General features: G+C 36.1%; 1 protein-coding gene across 3 annotated transcripts in view; it reads right to left on the bottom strand.

Annotated features, from left to right (window-relative positions):
- ZFPM2 (zinc finger protein, FOG family member 2) overlaps positions 1–15,261 on the bottom strand; it is a 1,273,567-nt gene that overhangs the window by 692,044 nt on the left and 566,262 nt on the right. For 2 of the 3 annotated variants that reach the window (XM_044065695.1, XM_044065696.1), the window contains exon 4: positions 12,832–12,956. In XM_044065695.1, coding sequence (XP_043921630.1) covers positions 12,832–12,956 — 125 coding nt within the window. Of the gene's footprint in view, positions 1–12,831; positions 12,957–13,182; positions 13,275–15,261 lie in introns of those variants that run through there. The other variant, XM_044065697.1, reaches the window with a different exon arrangement.

The following is a 15,261-nucleotide window of genomic DNA, read 5'->3' as shown; positions in this document are numbered from 1 at the left end:
CACAGCATTCAGAGATAGCAAAAAGAAGAACTAAAAATTATCTATTAAGGAAAGCAAAACAGATAACATTTTACCTGAATTTTAGTTTAAAGGATCTAAGCACAAAAATGATATTGTACATTTAAAGTGAAAGTTATGACACACTAGAGAGATGTACTTGAATCTATGTTAAGCAATTTCTTTGATCATGACAATAATTTCTTTGGGAATCACATCAAATACAAAAGAAGACTACAAATACATATTTAAGATTCATATTTATTATTTACAAAATATGTTTGCATAAGTAGACAAGTAAACATGCATAGTACCTACTTATATGTTACTATTTTAGAATATAAATGGAATACTAGGCTATTTTTCAGCCATCAAATTCTATAAGTAATGACATAAAGTCACAGACTGCATTTAATTACAACCTCATTATAAAATGGGTGCAGCTTGTTTCTCTCTGTCTTTATTCATTTACAATATCTGAAACTCTGTACTGTACAAAAATGCTTAAAACTTTCTTACCACGCAATCAGTGGTCTCTGCAGCAAAGGAAAGGTGCACTCAGAATGCAGTGGTTGCATTGTCAGACTGTTTTATTTTGTGCTAAACTTCGGCTGCATACTTGTAAGTAAATGGAAAGGTACTAAAGGATATATTTTCACACAGTGATGCAAGTAGATCAGCTAGTTATTTCCAAAGCTGTGAAGATGAGACTCACTTTTATCAAGGTACACAGGAGAGAAGCTTTCACATACATCAAGTATTAAATGATCTTGGTTCTTGATTTCTATCTCAAGACTTTTTTTTTTCAGTAGGAAACTTTCTAAAAGGAATCAAAGTTTGAACATGATCCCTTGCAATCCCATTAAGTGGTTTGTGTCACATCCCTGTCCAATGTCGTATATTCCACTCCCACCGTCTCTCACTACAGCCATTTTGAATCCTCTTTTCCTTATCAGACCAACACAGGCCTTCATCATCCTTTCCTGCTTCTGACAGGGCCTACAACAATGGGAGTTCTGAGATAGCTGTTCAGTGTTTCGCTTCACAAAACCCTGCCACGGGGCACAGATTAACACCAAAAAAAAGAAAAAAAATGAAGGCTTCATCCAAAGAAAAACACTTTTTTTAGAATTCCTCCACATAATTACTGAAAAAATGACAAGGGTGCATTGTTTAATTTTCTCTACTCTATTATGCAAATACAGCCTTCCTTGGCCATTTCTTACACTGAATTTACAAATCATAGTTTGTGAAACATTACACTTTTTCAATAATAGCTTTCAGTACATTTTCTTATTACGTAAAGCTGCAGCAAAATAAAGTAAGTCGAAGTATAAGTAGGTATTTCAGTACTGATAAAAGGAAATACATAAATGTGGTACAAAGTACAAACAGTTGAACTATATTAACAGATACTCAAACTCTTATTTTACATATCCTTGAAATGATTCTCTATACCTTTATGTCTTTTCTTGAAATGATACTCAATAGCATTTTTGTATGTCGCTGTAAGTTTGTCTTTGCATATAAATATGTTGTCTCTGCTTAACACAAGTCATGGCAGAAAATGGTCATATAACTTATTCACCTACATAGTTGATATGATATAATCAATCAATAAATAAATAAGACCTTACCTCTACACATGTAATTTCATGCAGTTTATTTTTACATGTATTTTTATTTGTTTTATTTATCAACGTTAGTTTGTTAAACTGGATGGGGATGGATCCAAAATTGACCTGTTTCAGCTAAGGCCTATGCCAAGGGCATAACATATAAGAATACATGGAAAAGTATTATATATAACTAATCATAATCAGTAACTGTATCCCATGAGAAAAAAAACAATAAAGCAGTGTATTTGTAATAGAGTACATATAAGGACAGATAAAAATATCAGGACAAAATAAATCTATGACAGCACAAACCAACAAGAAGCATCATGTGAAACAAATGGTTAAAGTATGTAACAAAATACCCCAGGTAACTAACAATATGAGACAAATTGTATCAGTTGTCTTTGTATCTGATGCATATGCATGCTGAAACATAGTTTTCAAGTGAAATACCACTTCTTTTCTTACGCCTTACATAAACTGTGCCTCAGATGTCTGACATGAAAAGGCTGATTCTACACATGCCTTCGTTAATAATTTCTTAAGTCCTTAACTGAAGAAGAATTTAAAAGGCAAATAAATGCATACTTCATTTATGCATTGATGTTACAGTGACAAAGCAGGTAAAATGTATTACATATACTTTGTACATTTGTTCTGTGTATGGCTGCCTGAAAAAGAAAGCTTGAATTTGTGTTTTTTCACTGTTGTGGAAAATATATTAAAACTTGTTTTTAATATACAGGAATGACGGTGTCAGATTTACTCATGTTGCACAAGGGATTCATATACTACTGTACAATTATTCCACAAACAAAACTGAATTGACTATATAACTTGCCAAATCTTAATCCACCCAAGGGACTGCTCAAATCAGTGACATATCAAATTTGGCACTATTAGACTCTTACAAGTTATTTTTGCAGCGGTACAAGGCCATGTCCAAAACACGGATGTACTACTAAATCTCAAAGCCCATACTACCAAATGTGAAAACCCCAAGATGAAAATAATGAAATGTCACAATCCCGAATGTCAGATTTTTAACATGGTAAATAAACACTTGGCCAACTATACGGAAACTCCCGCCGAGGTAAGTAAATCCCCCTCCCCCCAATGTGGCGGGCTACACCCCCAACACCCCCTAACTAAATATACCAACTCCACGATCAGAGTACAGTGGACAACAGGGCATGCTGCCCTCATCGTGAATTCCAGTTGGCCAAGTGTTTACTTACCATGTTAAAAATCCGACATTCTGGATTGTGACTTCCGTTATTGTCATCTCGGGATTTTTGCATTTGGTAATATGGGCTATGAGACTTAGAAGTAGACCCCAAAACACAGATTGTACTAAAATACCTAATCTAATACGACTACTAATAGTACCTAATACATAATCTGTAAAATGAACGGAAATTTCCCATATCACATTTAGCTGATTGCTAGCTCTGTACCTCTGCATGGCTACAGTAAACAAATATGTCAATTACAGTCTGAGATACACAGACAATCTTGGTCCTGTGTTTAGTGGACTCAGGAAGGGTTGTTGTTCCTAATTTCTCTTTTTTTTCCCACATTCAATTAACCAACCTATTATATGTGGCAAAAACAAACAAAAAAAACAGTATGATTTCATTTGGTTGTAAAAGATGATGATTTCATTTGGTTTTAAATGGTGTTTCTGTTGGCTAACCTATGGTTGAAAGCAGACTGAATTTTCAAGTGTCATCTTCCCAAAGTTCGCGAATTGGAGCTCCTCAACTGGAAGTCAATATAGGTAAGTTTTGCCAGCAGAGAGGCCCTTTTTGGGGATAAAATCCTTTTTCTTCAAGTTGGTGTGACTGTGGAGCTCATATATATAAGTTCAGGGGCTATGAAGGGTTTGCCTCCTACTTTGGGGGGGAGTGCAGGGTAGCTTTCCACCCCCCCCTAAAACACCTAAAAATGTATTTTAGGCCTTTTTGGGGGGGGGGGATTCTGTTCAGAGATGCTGATCCTTGGCAAATTGACATTAGACTAGTCAAAGTGGAAGTGTTTCTGTAAGATGCTGCATTCAAGGTTTTTCTAAAAGCCTTTCAAAGTCAAACTATTATTGTATATTAAATAACACGAATGCTGCCAATTCCACTAGATGCCATTTCACTTAAAAAAGAATCAATATAGCAAATTGTTATACAATCATTTCACTGAAAACATACTCTGTATAATAACATTTCAGAAAACATTACATAAGTCTGTAGGCAATCACTTTTGTAGGAGTTTTTGTACCAACAGCAGTTTAAGAGTACTTGTCCTTTCTCATTTTTTTCCTTGGTTGTTTGACCATGGAGATTGTATATTTAAGTAACAAAGATGTGGGGGTACCCCCTGAAAAAAAACTCCTTTTAAAGGTTTGTTTGCTTTAAGTTTTCTTTGAATTATTTGGATTCATGTTTTAGTGAAATGTCATTCAAATAAAAGACAAAATCAATAGCGCATACACCTTACCTTCTGTTTTGTACTGTTTAATTGAGACATGCTGTACTAAATTAGGAATACTTGTCTTTTCGGCTATTCCCGGTCGCCACAGCAGAACTCCGATCCGCTAATGATTAGCAGTAGATTTTTATGGTACTGAGTTGCCAGCCTGACGCCCAACCTTCAGCGAAGGCACGCCCATTCACACATGTCTTTCGAGTGCCTCTCGACCATGGGAAGGACATGCAGATTCCACACAGAAGACACCCCAACCGAGAATCAAACAGGAGAACCTCTTGCTGGGAGGCGACAACGCTACCGCTGCACTACCGCGGCTTTTGACAAGTAAAAAGTTTGATATTGAAAATTATCATATTGGAACATAATTCTTTATTCATTGGCCTGCAGTTAGTTTGGAAGAAAAATACCCAGCACTGATTAGCCATAAAACTGATAATGTTACAAGAAAAATATATAGCACATACCTGGAATGAAATCTGGAAACAACTGATGAAAAAGAAAATGTGACTTACACTGAGGCCAAGGAAATGAAGGAAAGGTTAGTTAACAGGGAAAGACAGCACAGAGCATAAGACAGTGAGATGGATAACTTCTGTCCAAAGTATGTTTCTTATATTTTGAGAATTCTATAAGAGATCAACCAGAGGCAATGAGACTACAAAAAAGGAAGACAAATAAACAGAAGAGGAAAATCAGGTAAAAAACATAAACATCTCCCTCACCTTGATATGGGTTAAAGAACATAAAGCTAAATAAATTGGATGTGGAAAAATGAGAAGTTGACAATGGGATTTATGTGATTCAAACTCGGATAAATTGTCTTCCCAGGTATTAAAAGACCATAGGTAGAATAATGTAGGCAACTAGGTAATCCATAGCAAGTTCTTACAAACCAGAGAGCTGCCACATATGTGGAGGATAGCAACTCCAGCATACATAAGGGACAAACACATGGAGTAGCCTGATGACTTCACATCTCTTCATCTCACCTTCGTCTTATGAAAAGACCTCAGAAAATGGTAGTTCATTAATGTTACTGGATGCTGAGGGTCTTATAAATGGTCATCATCATTTCTTCACTCAAAAGTGGTCAGGCCAGTGTCTAAAAACAGAGGCAGAAGGAAGAATTCCAGTGGAAATGTTCAACTGGAAAGTATCTCACCTGTACTAAAATATTTATTCTTACAATGACTGAGTGTGTTATTTGGATATCCATCCATTCTTTGTTCAGAGGGGGAAAGCAAAAAATTATTATACAATTACAATAAATTATGAATATAGCAAATATGTTATACAAAACTTCCTTCACTGATACAGGGTGATGGTGGTGTGCCACTGTAACTTTCTGTACCTTTCATATCTCCCATAGAATAGCATGCCCTGTGTGATTATCTCCACTCATATTTGTAGATTTCACATATTCTGCACGAACCACCTTGTCTCACATGGAATCAGAACTACTTAACCATGAATATAGTTAATTTTGTTTTTAGTTCAAGCAATACTCTTTTTTTTCTAAACCTGACCTATATAATACAGATCCCTTTTCTCAACAGAGGAGGAAATATTTTATTATTTTCTTTAAGATGATCAGACCACATTTCTGCATGCCAGCTGAACAACTTTACTTTTTTTTGTTGAATTTTAACAAGACCTCTGTACTTCATTTCCATTAAAGGTAATGAATTGAAAAATACTGTTAAAATATCTTTCTGCTATAAATTAGTCCCACCATCAGCTTTGATTTAATTACATAATCCTAGGTACTTAAAAAATAACACATACATCTGTAACAAATGTAAAACAAATATTACAATATTACTATTAATTGTAATAATACTACTGAAATAGCTTTCCAATGTCATATTTTCATAAGCGTTTACTAGGCTAACAACCACAGGGGCCTTCTTAAGCCTGGCCATGCTTCCCAAGTTAAAATTTCATAACAAAAATCGGGCACCAAACACACCATTAAAAGGATGTTGATTGCTGAATACTACATTCATCCATTCATTAGATGCTATACTATTCTGCTTATCATAATGATGGGCATGCAGCCTAACTTAACAAATCAGAGGTCAGAGATAAACAAGATAAGGCATTAGTTAATCACAGGACATAGAAACACACAGGGACACAGAGACACACATGCACAAACATACATGCACACACGCACACACACACACACACACACACACACACACACACACACACACACACACACACACACACACACACACACACACTCCTACCCACACAACCACAAAAACACATGTACCGACCTATAGGCAAAAATTCGAAGCATCACCACTTCACCAGGGAGAGTATCATTGGTACAAAGGAGGAAACCAGAGCACACAATGAAAATTCATGTGAACAAAATGAAGACTGAACCAAAGAACAAACATTGCATGGTAGCATCGGTAAATTCTGTACCAGAATGACAAAATCTTTCTACATTACATTGGTTTAAGCAAGCAATCTCATTAAAGTGTACAATCACCCAAGTCTCACAAAGGTTGAATGACAGAACTGAATTAGCAATCTTAATATATAGACAATAATTTCAAGAAGAAGAACCTAGTACCGCTTGGGAAAATCCATGGCAATACAGACTAGAACCAAAGTAAAAAGCAGGTCCATTTAAATAGCATTACAGTGCCATCCAACTCATAGCCATATGTCATAAGTTTTTACTTCTGCATGTTTTGGATCCAACAACCCAAAGATAAAGACACAATTCATAGGTCATGCCAGCAACAATCTACTCACCAGTACGGAGGATATCAAAAGAAGACAGAAGGAGTTCGCCCACAATCTTCTGAACACACAACATCCTACGGATGCTATACTACCCTATGCATAGTGTATAGCGAAAGAGGAATAAGAACCTACCGTAGAAGAAGAAAGAACAACACCAAAGAAAAGAAAATCAGGGAAAGCAGCAAAATCAGATGAGCTCATGGGAACCGAGATGTTAGGTGAGTTAGAGGAGAAATGGCTCATGAGGGTACTCACTGCAGTATGGAAAGAGAGGGTTATTCCACGACTGCAGAATAAATATTCATTTGAACTAGAACAAAGGAGAAAATCACAACTGTGGGCAGTACAGGGGTATCAAACTCCTGTCACACTAAATGAGAGTGCTGGAGAGGGGTACAGATAACTGAATATGTAGTAGAAAGTAAAATGGGAAATGAGCAGTTGGAATTTAGGTCAGGATGCAGCACGAATTACCTGATGTCTGCATTAAAATGACAAATAGTAGAGCAGCTGGAGTTGAGGAAAGAGTCCAACTGGACATTCTTAGGCTTGGACAAAGCATATTACAAGGTACCAAACAAGTTTGCTTGAGCAGTGCTACAATAGTGTTAAGCCCAGCAAACACTGGTAGAACTAGTACAAGCTATATATGAGGAGTCTGCACGTCCTCCCTGTATTCACGTGGGTTTTCTCCTGGTGGTCCAGTTTCCTTCCACATTCCAAAGACATGCAGTAGGTGGACTAGACACTCTAAGTTGGCCATAGTTGTGAGTGTACATGTGAGTTTGTGGTGTGGAAGAACTACAGTGGCAGGGCTAACCACCTGATGGTGTAAATCTTGGCTCTAGATGACTGGCACTATTGAAGTGACACCCAGATCTCTTGTGCAAAATTGGGAAAAAGGAGTTGTGGATGGATGGATGGATGGATGGATGGATGGATGGATGGATGGATGGATGGATATACAAGGACTCATTGAAACAAGTACAGACAGTATTTAGACTCAAAGGGGATTTTCCAATCGAAGGGGCTGAGCATTAGGGTTTATCTCTGAACCCACTGCAGTTCATACTGTTGGTGGACTGCATTAGTAAACACGTTACTGGGGGTAGATCAATAAAGCTGCTGTCTGCAGACAATATCACAATGCAAGCAGACTCTGAACAGGAAGTGTAGCAAATGATAGATGACTGGAGTGCAAAACTGAAGACATATGAAATGAAAGTGAGTACAGCAAATGGCTAATGCAACCCATCATGCTTTTACTAGTAGCCTGACATATAGGACTGTGCAGATTTGAAGGACTGGATAAAGAAAATTAAAATTCAGTTCACATTAAGAAGACTTGCACAGTTCTTATTTAGTTACATAATTACCTCTCTGATGAAGAGAGGTCTATGTCAAGCAGAAATTCTTAAGTTGAGAAGCCATAAGTCTTGTCTGAGTTACTTTTGACAGATTTCAAAGCGACATTCAATATCAAACATTACTATCAGATAAATTTGGCAAGCCATACAAAGCGGACACATTTTACATGCAATAGTGAAGTTCATGTGAGAAATGACAGTCATAACCCTAAAAAGACTGTTGGTCTAACAGCTGTTTAGGATCTCTGTCACATAACATCATCACTGGTTATGGCTTGTCTGTAAATAGACTTGTTGGTCAAATCAGACCAAAGTGTACAGAGGCAGAAGCTATATCTGAACGAGGAAAAAATCCTTGAAGAGTACTGATTTTATCATGCCAGTTAACATAGATATTAAATACAGGTATTAAAGTTGCAGCTAAGAAAACCCTCTCTATGATGAATGAAGACTTTTTCATCTTAGCTAGATGTTCTACACATGTCAGGTATATTCTTGCATGCAGGTATTAAGCAGACCAGTTTCCTGGGGGAAAGCAGCAATATACATCGGCTTCACCAAAGGCCTTGTCATTGCTAGAAATAAAACAGGTGTCTGACTACTGCTAAATATGGTGCAGTAAAAAATTAGATAAAGTTTAAAGTCATCAAAATGTGGGATTTTGAACCAAATAATTGCTTGTAAACAGAGTTCATAACAAAGACAGGGGTACAGAATATTAAATATTAAACATAGCTGGCGTGTGTTGTTTAGAGTAATCTTTCTAATGTGAAGTACATTTGTTCTCAAGCTCATGCTGCGGTCTTTACCATATCAGACTTAATTCTGCAGTCAATGCACAAGTGTAACACATTGAAAGGCAGGATGTAATGTACACTTCTAGCAACCAGGGCAATGAACTTAGACTTTTCTTAGAACAGTCAGAAGAAGGTACATTTTATGAAAGATGCAGAAATATTCCAGCTGTGCTTTGCGAATACCATTGCTAAGTGAATTTATAGCCTGAGAAGAATTTTAAAGACAAATAAATGATCTGTTGCGATTCTGATGTTATATGATGATATTTACAAAACAGTTGTACAGTATGTTAAAATGCATGTTCATTTTAATAAAGTAATATACATATGTGTGTGTGTGTGTGTGTGTGTGTGTGTGTGTGTGTGTGTGTGTGTGTGTGTGTGTGTGTATATATATATATATATATATATATATATATATATATATATATATATATATATATATATAAAATCTATAAACTCTGTTATTTCTATCAAAGCTTCTAAACTTCTAGCTTTTTACAGTGAAGATAAAATACATATATCTGTTTGTTAGACTGATGTTTTGTTGCATGTAAAATCAGCCTCACCCCCACCCCCCAAAATAATAACCAATGATCTTACATACTGGAGTCAAATTTATAAACATACTGGCAATTACTGAACTGATTATCAGTACTTTTCAAAAGACAGCTTTAACGTATTGAGAGGCACAATCACAAACTTGAGTGCTAATGACCTGTTGACACAGAAACAGGTTGCCACCTCTGATGATGCAAGATCAACAAAAGACCTGCAACTAGATGGGCAGCTGGGAAGAAAGGCTTTGCTAACTTTTGCCACCAGACTTGTCTTGCAGGAATGAGGGAGATCACCCACAGGTGTTTTGCTTTCTGTTGGATAAATGGAGTTCCACAATGGACATATAAGACTTCTATTTACAATAGGAGGCTGTCAGACCTCCTGAGATGTATACACAAGAGCATGCATCCAATACATACCTCTCAACCTCTTACAGCAAGAAATCTGGACAAAACCATAAATGATGGGGAGATAAAGTCCTAAAAATAGGAACACTTTTTAAATATTGCTCTTACAAACTTGGACAGTTGATAGAATAACAGGTTTTGCATTAGCATGAATGTTCTGAAGGGTACAGAGTCTGAAACTCAAATGCCTGTCATCATTTTCTGACTTCAACTCTCAATGAGTTGCCAATGATTTCTCCAAAAGAAAAGACAATTTTATAAGAACAGACTGAAATACGAGGCAAAAATCTGCACACTCTGCAAAATTCTGTAAAGTTGTGAGGTGTGATATGAATAAAAGACAAAAATACATCCAAAGCTACAATATGATAAGACCCATCTGACACAGTTTCCCTACTCAGTTCAATGCAAGCTTGGAAAGTGAAATAGATGTGCTTCCCTGTGGAAAGTGGATGGGATATTAACACTAGTAAAGTAAAGTAAGGGTGCCACATAAGACATTACCACTAGTAAAGTAAAGTAAAGGTGCCACATAGGATATTACCACTAGTAAAGTAAAGTAAGGGTGCAACATAGGATATTACCACTAGTAAAGTAAAGTAAGGGTGCAACATAGGATATTACCACTAGTAAATTAAGGGTGCCACATATGCTATTAACACTAGTATAGTAAAGTAAGGGTGCCACATAAGACATTAACACTAGTAAAGTAAAGTAAGGGTGCCAGATAGGATAGTACCACTAGTAAAGTAAAGTAAGGGTGCCACATAGGATATTACCACTAGTAAAGTAAGGGTGCTACATAGGATATTAACACTAGTAAAGTAAAGTAAGGCTCCCACAGGAAGGATGGAGTGTATGAAGTAAGATGGGGGTTACATACATCAGTGGCATAAATGCCTACCTCAAAAAAAAGAACCATAGCTGCCTCAACCAGCACCCTATGGTGGCTTGGCCCCACAAACTATCCCCTAAGCTCTTCAAGGGAAAAGCATACAGAGTTAGCTTTTCAATCACACCCCTTTGTACTCTGCACCTGGGACAATTCCCCCCCTTGCTCCACCCATGTTATGCTACTACCCCAAAAACAGAAATAAATCTGCATGCAAAATTCTCATAGTTCCAACAAAATATATAAAGCAGAAGCAAACAGACAAATAAACATGACCAACAAAGAATCACACACATTACTCCTTATCATTATCTCCCATGACACTCATACTATTTATACTACTATTGAATTACTCATATATCACACATTTATGAACTATAGCACAAAAAAATGAATGAATCCCTTTCAGGGAATGTGGCAAATACAGTTACATACACTCAGTACTAAACATTCAAGACTTCAGTCAGCATACAGAGTGCCACACAAAGTTATAGGGTTGTTTGAAAAGTCATTCAACTGTATATATAATGAACAGATTAATGTAATGACGTACAGATGCAAGACAGACAGACAAACACTATGAAAAGTGTTTCCAAGATATATTTACATTGTTTCTTACCATGTATAATTACAGTTAATTCTTCATGGGAAAAACAGCCATACTAGTATACCCTACAAACTGTAAGTGATTGGTACATTTTCACTTGGACTTACTGACCAAAATTTAATCGAGGACAGTGGTGCAAGTTATGACTGCTGAAAACCACTTTCAGCAACGCAAAAAGCCTTTTTTTGTAGAGGGGTAACCTCCCCACCCAGCCAATGTACACTTTTATGGGGGAGGGGGTGGACTTGTACATAACTTATATATATCAAACCCATGGACAAACTCAATGACTGCTGAAAGTGTTTTTAAGCAATACTGATTTGAGATACCAGCACTCACACAATTTGATGTTGTAAATCTTTTAGGTTCCTAGTGAAGCTTACTGATGTATGTAAAACATAGCCACAACCACAGCCTTGACTATCACTGTATTACACATATGTGTGATAATAATGCTTTATAAAAATGTATGCCACCTGAGATGAACTATGCCTTTTGGAATATAATTCACAAGGCAAAGCAGATTACATGATTTCAATAACTACTTTTTTCCAGTAGGAAGAATGCAATTAATAACAATAAATTAATAATGTACACATTCTTTAACTCTGGTAATTGTAATCTTACTTTAACAGCAGCAATGTGAATTCTAATAGACTAATAGAAATAAGACATACAACTCCAGCATGTGGAACAAACTGATGTCACTATAGCTTTGATGAAGCTACATCATAGTTCAATAGTTCCATATGTTGACTACAGACAAACTAATGCCTATACAATTTCATGAACTATTACTTAAGTGCTGTCCATTGTGAATTGCCACAGCCTCATCTCTTACCTCTTCCATGAAAATAATAGTAACAATAATAAATATTAATAATCTGAGCACAGTAATTTTCTTTTCATTTTTGTATTTTCATTTTCACTGTAAGAAACATATCTGGTTGCAGCAAGTTTCTCCAGCATTCAGATTAATTGCCAGCTTGAGAAGCCATAAAAAATAGCACAGGCAGTCACTTGTCTAAGGCATTACCACTACACAAATTACTTATATGTAGCCTTAAACTTAAACAAAAGCCCTCATATTCATATAAGAAGTGTGGATTACATATTGACTTAAAAGTATATAATATGTGGCAATGGCATGTGAGCTGATTGCTAAATGTTTACTAATTGACTGTCTTCCCTGTGCAAACCATCCTCATTTAGTTAATGTTGAGTTAAATGTGCAATGTTGCAGAGCATTACATTTTAATTATTAAAGTCTGAACAATGTAATTCTACAACTAGTCAGACCATATAGAAACTAAGGGCAATAAAATGTTGTCTTCACATACCAAGCTACTGTTCTCATGGCTGAGTTCCATCTTGCCAGCAAAAGGCCCCCATGTTGTTCCAACTGGGAGCTGTTGACGACTCTGTATTTTGCGTTCTCTGTCTTTCTGGAATATCTCCAACTCTCCTAAAAAAAAAAAGAGAGAGAAATCCGTATTAGTGGTTACCCTGGTAACCATTACTTACATCTGTAACCTTGTTTACTGGCTTTGTTAGAAGCCTGTTCAATCAAAAATTAAAATATATTATTTTTCGTTGTAGCAACAGCTTCTCTAATGCAAACAAAGCTGACAGTTGCGTTTTCAAATATACTGTAGAATGTATAGATCACTAAATTATGTATATTGGGGCACCTGATTTAATCCGGACTAAATCTTGACAAATAACAATTCCCACGTTAAATAAATTTTCTTAATTCAGAAATGGCTACCAGTTTAGCTGTGACCTTCGAAGTACTGAAGCTTTAAAGCAATAGTACATAGTAAAGCTGCCAAAATTATTTTGGAAACAAGAATAATCTTTTTTTTTTCTTTTAGCTCACCCTTCTGTTTTGATAAGGATTTTAGGATTTCTTTAACTTTTGAGACAACATGGCATTCCCCTTGATTAAAAAAAAAGAATAAATAAATCAATAAATAATTTAGATATGTCTGTTCCATTCCTGCATTGCTGCACAAAGTCATTTTACATAGTAGTATCTGATGCTTACCAGTTCACACCAGTGTAAAATTTAGTGATAAGTCTTCATCCTCAAAGTTTATACTGTCAGTTTAAACATGGAACATGCTGAATGTGTACAACAAATGTTTAGCAATACACAAAGTGTATGAAAAACACTTTGTCATATTCATCTCTCGCAACATGAGACAGTAATGTGGCAGAGCATTAGTGAGCGTGTACTTCTGAATTTAATATTGAGTGCCAGGAAATCTGAATAATATCAGTATCCAGGATTGATCTGTAGAGTGGCAAATATTCATATAAAAGGGAATATAATTTAAAATGAATTAAAATGGACTCAACAAATAATAATTATTTTCCAAATTCAATATTTTTCGTGTTGACCAATTACTGGAAAAGCTTAGTGAAAAAACACCTCCTTTCCTGACTCTGAAATCTAATTTGGGACTATTCATTCTAGGAGCACAGCTGTCTGTTCTGATGGCAAGCAATTATGTAGTATATGTATGCAGGGCAAGGACAAATCAATAAAATAACTGTTGGCAAGCCTATAAATGCTGAAGCTACAGAAATCACTGTCACTTTAGATTAAAAGAAATGTTACTTGCCACCATTTTCTTACCTGGGTAAGAGGAAATACAAAACAACTGCTCAAATATCATAAACAAGAAAATTCCACCAGAACACCTCACTATCTCAAAACAAAAAAATAGATAATTGAACGTTAAAAACAGCATTTAGATCACTAATAATCTGCAATTAATATAAAAAAGTCTTACATTTCACTTATAAGAGTTACTCACATAAAGAGTGGCAGCAACTGCATTAAACTGGCATATTGAACAATAGTTAACATGTACTTCTGTGCACATGTTCATAGTAAATCACTAACACATCATTCTAGGAGGACAGCTGTCCACTGCCCAACTATAGAATACATTTATGCTGGGCCAGTAGTTCCTGTTCCATAGCCCCTTACAAGGTAGTGCGACATTTGTTTTGTAAAGGTTGACCACTGCTTAACAGCAAGCCTGTTCTCTGCTGCCTCAGTACATTCAGTAGCACTATGCTCCCATACCCTACCCTACCCCTATCCCACACAACTAGGTTCCACCCCCAAACATCCAGGTATAATTCTACTCTAAGATCTACTCCCATGCAATTCTTCCCCACTGAATAGATCCTGTAACCAGCCTCTTTATCGTTAAGGTCCCAAATAATTATGCTGTCTTTATTTTTCAATGCTCCACCCTAAACATTGCATTACAAATCTTCTCTGAGCATTATTTTCCTTAGGTTTACTTTAACAGTGATAGATGTTTTCTTCAACACATTGAAACAAAGTCAAAATATAACAGTACCCAATCTTTAATCCAAAGCAAACAACTTTAACACTCATCCTATTAATCATGTAAAGTGAATACTATAACCCTCTACAACCCTTATATTGCTCACTTTAACCTAATGACCCAGGGAATTACAGACCCATAAGTCTGACCAACCTCATCTGTAAAGTGATGGAACGTATCATTATAGACTTCATAAATAAAGACATAGGCAACCTCCAAACCCTGGATCCTATCCAATTCAGCTTTGTTAAGGGCAGATCCTGCCTGTAAAATCTGATGGATTTCTTCAAAAGTATGAACAATGCCATTGATGAGAGCAAATTTGTACACACAGCATAACTCGAGTTGGCAAAGGATTTCAACACAATCCCACATTTATTGCTTACTGATAAACTTAGTAAA

The sequence above is a fragment of the Protopterus annectens genome, chromosome 3.part0, assembly GCF_019279795.1.
Source record: "Protopterus annectens isolate FY-2018-M chromosome 3.part0, PAN1.0, whole genome shotgun sequence".
NCBI lineage: Eukaryota > Metazoa > Chordata > Ceratodontiformes > Protopteridae > Protopterus > Protopterus annectens.
Note: the sequence above shows the minus strand (reverse complement) of the source record. Positions and strands in the feature narration are given on the sequence as shown.